The sequence below is a fragment of the Mirounga leonina genome, unplaced genomic scaffold, assembly GCF_011800145.1.
Source record: "Mirounga leonina isolate KUSES-001 unplaced genomic scaffold, KU_Mleo_1.0 Mir_195, whole genome shotgun sequence".
Lineage (NCBI taxonomy): Eukaryota > Metazoa > Chordata > Mammalia > Carnivora > Phocidae > Mirounga > Mirounga leonina.
The window spans coordinates 11,192,654-11,198,082 of record NW_023270490.1 but is presented as its reverse complement, the minus strand read 5'-3'; the positions used below and the strand labels follow the sequence as shown (position 1 = coordinate 11,198,082).

The following is a 5,429-nucleotide window of genomic DNA, read 5'->3' as shown; positions in this document are numbered from 1 at the left end:
GCGGGGGCGGGGCGGGGGCGGGGCGCGGGCGGCAGCCAATGGCGGGGGCGCTGCGCGGGGCGCGGGGGGCGGCGGGCTGGGCGCGGGGCGAACTCGGCGGCGCGCAGCACTCGGGGCGCACCGGCGCTCTGGCGGCGGCTCGGGCTCTCGCTCCGCTCCAGGTCCGCTCGGGCTGTAGCGGTGGTGCCGCTGGCCCCATTCGGCCCGGATTCCGGCCCGGGCCCCCTCGGCGCCGCCCGCTCCGGCCCCGTCCCGGGCCTCGGCGCCCGCGGACCATGCGCCGGGCACCCCCCGGGGAAGCCGGCGGGGCCGAGAGCCCGCAAACACCAGGCTCCCGGGCTGGGGCCCCTCCCGGCCGCCCGGCCGGCGACCCGCGCCCTGCCCCGCGCCCCGGCGCCGCCTGAGCCGGCGGGGCCATGGAGCGCACGCCGCCCGACGGGCCGCTGAACGCGTCGGGGGCGCTGGCGGGCGAGGCGGCGGCTGCGGGCGGGGCGCGCGGCTTCTCCGCCGCCTGGACCGCGGTGCTGGCCGCGCTCATGGCGCTGCTTATCGTGGCCACGGTGCTCGGCAACGCGCTGGTCATGCTCGCCTTCGTGGCCGACTCGAGCCTCCGCACCCAGAACAACTTCTTTCTGCTCAACCTCGCCATCTCCGACTTCCTCGTGGGTAAAGCCCCCAGCCCCGCCCGAGCCCAGGAGTGCCCAGCTCGGCCGGGCCAGCAGGGATTGGAGCGTGGACTAGGGTGTCTTTTTTGCTCGGCACAAGCCCCGCCGGGGAGCCCTGTTTGGGAAGGGGGCATTCGGGACCCGTGGGGCGGTGGGCGCGGGCGAAGTTCCTTGCCTCCCACGCCACAGGACGGGGGCCCGGGAGGGATGTTTCTCGGGAAGGGGCCCCGGCGCGCGGGCGCTTGGCAAGGCGCAAGGCGCAGCAGCCCCGGGTGCAGCGCGGCTCCTGCGCTGTAGCCAAACAAAGGCTGCTGGCGGACTCGGGACATGCGGAGGGCGCTGGGAGAGGTTTGGGGGAGGGGACAGAGAAAGGAGTTTTTAGAGCCGTGGTGGGGGAGGGGGCCGTGGGGGAAGCGGGGTGGGGGTGGGGGAGATGCTCGGAGGAGCGCGCTCTCACGTGTCCGTGCGGGGCTGCCGGCTTGGGGGCGGGGCTCGCGGAGGGGGCCGGAGCGCCAGACACCTGTTGGGGCTGCTAGGTGCGTCTGCCAGACACTGGTGGCGGTGGGAGCGGCTGGCGCGGCGGCAGCCAAATGCCCTTTGAGCCAGGAGAAAGGGTTTCTCGTTTTCTGAGCTGATGAGGAAGGGCTGTCCAAAGGCCGGGATAGGGCTGGGGTCCAGCAGGCAGAAGGAGAGGGAAGAAATTCTCCTTCCTCCTTTTGGGCTTGGGAGGACTGGTCTGGAAGTCCCAAATCAAGGCTCAGGGTTTCATGGTGCCCAGAGGTCCCCACCCCTGGATCTTCCCTCCTGCCCCCAAGTTCAAGGGACGCCAGTGGGACTGGAGGCTAGGCAGGGGTTGAAGGCCAGGGGCAGGGTAGAAGTTGTGCCTGAGAGACAGGGTGGAGGGGAGGGCAAGGTAAGGCTTGCTGGTCCCAGGAAAGTGGCCACTGTGTAACCCCCAAGTCCTGCCTGTCTCTCCATTGTGGTGGGGCTCACCCCACGCACCCATCCAGCCATGGCCCACTCTGGCCCCCCTCTCCCACAGGGGCCTTCTGCATCCCACTCTACGTGCCCTATGTGCTGACTGGCCGCTGGCCCTTTAGCCGGGGTCTCTGCAAGCTGTGGCTGGTGGTGGACTATCTGCTGTGCACCTCCTCGGTCTTCAACATCGTGCTCATCAGCTACGACCGCTTCCTGTCAGTCACCCGCGCTGTGAGTCTGGGATGCGTTGCCCGTGTTCCGTCCTGGGAGGAGGGGTGGTCAGGAAGGGGCCACAGCAGAGGACGGCCATTCCAAGCTGTAGGCGGAACCAGGTGAGCCTGGCCCCTGCTGGCCTCACACCTGACATACGGGGAACTCTGTGGTCAGCTACCCACTCAGTAGCCAGTTGCTGCCAGTAGGATGGGTCCTGGGACAGGCAGGAGGCACTCTCTGGACCTGGCTTCAGGTGTTCCTGAAGGAAGAGGGACAATTCAGCCTCCACCCTGGAGCAGGTCCAAAGTTCTGAGAGCTGAGGGAGGATCTGGGCCAGAGGCCCTTGGTGGTACCTCCACCACCCTCACACATACGTGTGTGTGTGCCAGCATACCCCAGGAAGTCAGGCATCAGCTTCTGGCTCCACGAGCTTCCCTTGGCGTGAGTGGTCACCCTGAGTTAGGGACGCTGGACCACCTGGCCTTCCTGCGTCACTGCCGTGCGGGCACGGGGGCAGAAGCTGGAGCACTGGTCTCTTCTTTGCCCTCTCGTATCCTCCTTGGTGGCTCTACCAGTCACTCTGAGCGCCCTCTGCTGGGGGCCTCACGTGTCCTAGTCTAGAGAGGCCAGGGGACGGAGGACAGAGCATGGGTTCGAGGTCAAGCCCCAGCTCTGCCCCCTTGAGCCAATCCACCTGTGGTCTCCGCCTCCCTCCCTGAGCCACCAGGAAAGTGAGGATGGCAATGGAGCTGCTGAGACATCCAAAAGGTGCCAAGCACAGAGCTTGGTGCCCGGTGGGCGCTCAGTGGACAGGGGACGATGGCAAGAGACCCTCAGGATGCTCACTGCTGATGGGGGTAGTACGCAGGTAGCCTGGCACAGAGGTAGCATTCAGGGCTGATCTGAGGGAGGCTCTCCGACTGTAGGCGAGCGAGCCAGGGCATCCGCCAGCCCAGGATCCGTGCGGGGAGGGGAGTGAGGCCATGCACAGAGGCCCAGAGGCTGCCGGCGGGCGGTGGTGGTGTGGGGGGGTGCTCCCAGCCCGACTGTGGCTGCCGCCTGGGCCCGGTGCCCTTCCCTCCTGACCCAGCATGTCCCACGGCAGGTGTCCTACCGGGCCCAGCAGGGCGACACGCGGCGGGCGGTGCAGAAGATGGTGCTGGTGTGGGTGCTGGCCTTCCTGCTGTACGGGCCGGCCATCCTGAGCTGGGAGTACCTGTCCGGTGGCAGCGCCATCCCGGAGGGCCACTGCTATGCTGAGTTCTTCTACAACTGGTACTTCCTCATCACGGCCTCCACGCTCGAGTTCTTCACACCCTTCCTCAGCGTCACTTTCTTCAACCTGAGCATCTACCTGAACATCCAGAGGCGCACCCGTGTCCGGCTGGACGGGGCGCGTGACCCCGAGCCCGCGCCCGAGGCCCAGCCCTGCCCCCCACCGGCCGCACCGGGCTGCTGGGGCTGCTGGCACAAGGGGCGAGGGGAGGCCGTGCCGCTGCACGGGTACGGGGTCGGGGTCGGCGAGGCAGCCCCTGGCACCGAGGCCGGGGAGGCGGCCCTCGGGGGCGGCAGCGGTGGGGGCGCCGCGGCCTCACCCACCTCCAGCTCCGGCAGCTCCTCACGGGGCACCGAGCGGCCGCGCTCGCTCAAACGCGGCTCTAAGCCCTCGGCGTCCTCCGCGTCGCTGGAGAAGCGCATGAAGATGGTATCCCAGAGCATCACCCAGCGCTTCCGGCTGTCGCGGGACAAGAAGGTGGCCAAGTCGCTGGCGGTTATCGTGAGCATCTTCGGGCTCTGCTGGGCCCCATACACGCTCCTGATGATCATCCGGGCCGCCTGCCATGGCCACTGCGTCCCTGACTACTGGTACGAGACATCCTTCTGGCTGCTGTGGGCCAACTCGGCCGTCAACCCTGTCCTCTACCCGCTGTGCCACTATAGTTTCCGACGAGCCTTCACCAAGCTGCTCTGCCCCCAGAAGCTCAAGATCCAGCCCCACAGCTCTCTGGAGCGCTGCTGGAAGTGAGCTGGCCCTTCATAGGCACCTGGGATGCCGGGGCAGGGCCCTCCCACTGCCACTTCCCCTTGAGGCTCTGGTTTCCCCTCCCGGGCAGCCAGCCCCGCCATCTCCCTCCTGGCTGTCCTGGCCGCCCCCCAGGTGGGAGGCCCGCCTTGTCTTCGGCCCACCCTCAATGCCACGGCAGTATGAGACCACCTGCCTGCAGTGGAGGCAGCTCGGTGGGCTGGCCGGAGAGGCCCTCGCTGCCTGAACCAGAATGTGGACGCCCGCCTTGCCACCCAGACCCTGGCTCCACCCGGGAGGGGCCGTCCCAGCCCTGCCGCCCAGCCTCCACAGACGGTCTGAGGGCCAGCGGTGTCCCCCTTCGCACAATTACTGCTCGGTGTTCTTCCCAAAGCGAGTGATCGGTGTGCGCTCCGCGCCTTGTGACGCAGCAGCTTGCCCCGCACGTGCGCACACCTGCACACCCCGCCACCCAAACAAGCCTGGGCCGTTGGCTCTGCTGTCTGTCCCCTGCTTAGGCCCAGGCGCCTGCTCCTACATCCCTCTTGCCTCCGACTCGCTCTGCCCCCAAAGTGTCAAGTGCCCCCCAGGAACCTCGCGGCCGTTCTCTGCTCTTCCATTCTGGGTGTTTCAGGAAGACGAAGAAAACACGTCCGTGAACTCCATGTTCCTTGGCTGTTTAATCAAGAGAGATAAAATTGCTGAGGAGCTCAGGGCTGGATTGGCAGGTGTGGGCTCCCACGCCCTCCTTCCTCGCGCTGCTGCTTCCGGCTGAGCTGCACCAGCTGCTTCTGCCCACCCCGCCCCCGGGCTCGGGGTGCGGGGCCCTGACGGGCAGCTCTGAGAGCGGCCGGAGTGCCGGACGTCTTCTTGTCCAGAAGGCTGCTCCTCCTGCTTCATCTGCTCAACCAGCTTCCTTGGGCTGATGGGTAGGAGGGGCACTGGCCGTGCCCCGAGGGTCCCGAGGCTTGCAGGGGCAGCCCGAGGAGACCAGGGCCCCGGGGGGTGCCCAGGGGAGGGGCTGTTCACCATGTGCTGTGCACCCTGTCGGCGCTCTGCATGCTCTGCTCCCCGCGTGCCCACTGCGCTACCCTGCAGACTTTGAGGTCCACAGTAAAGCGTATTTTTTTATTGGTGCTGATTCCTGAGGACTCCTCGTGGGGGGGTGTGGGCTGAGCTCCTGTATTTCAGTCGGGACCCCAGGGAGATACGAGATCGCCCAGTAGGGCATGGGGAGCAGGTAGGGGGGCAAAGGCTGGCCTGGCGGGTCACACTAGGTTTGATCCTGATCAGGCACACGTGCCCCAGCAGTGCCCCACCACGCACACCTGTTCAGGAGGGTGGCATGGTGCTAGGAGGGGCTCGCTCCAGCCTGGAGAATATGACCCATAGCCCCCCCTCCCCGGCCCGGTGCAGCCCATCCACCCCCCAGGACCGGGGTTCTCATCTGTCTTGGCCGTGATCTTCCACCTGGGGAGCTTCCAGGAGGCGTGGGGACTAGAGCTGAGCTCAAGGGGTGGAGGGGAAGGGATGGGCCCAAGGAGGGGAGG

General features: G+C 67.5%; 1 protein-coding gene across 1 annotated transcript; it reads left to right on the top strand.

Annotated features, from left to right (window-relative positions):
* Window positions 1-397: 397 nt before the first annotated feature.
* On the top strand, window positions 398-5,010 carry HRH3 (histamine receptor H3). The gene is made up of 3 exons (XM_035025514.1): window positions 398-666; window positions 1,708-1,874; window positions 2,962-5,010. The coding sequence occupies exons 1-3, from the start codon at window positions 417-419 to the stop codon at window positions 3,880-3,882; spliced, it is 1,338 nt and encodes a 445-aa protein (XP_034881405.1). The 5' UTR covers window positions 398-416; the 3' UTR covers window positions 3,883-5,010.
* The last annotated feature ends 419 nt before the right edge of the window (window positions 5,011-5,429 follow it).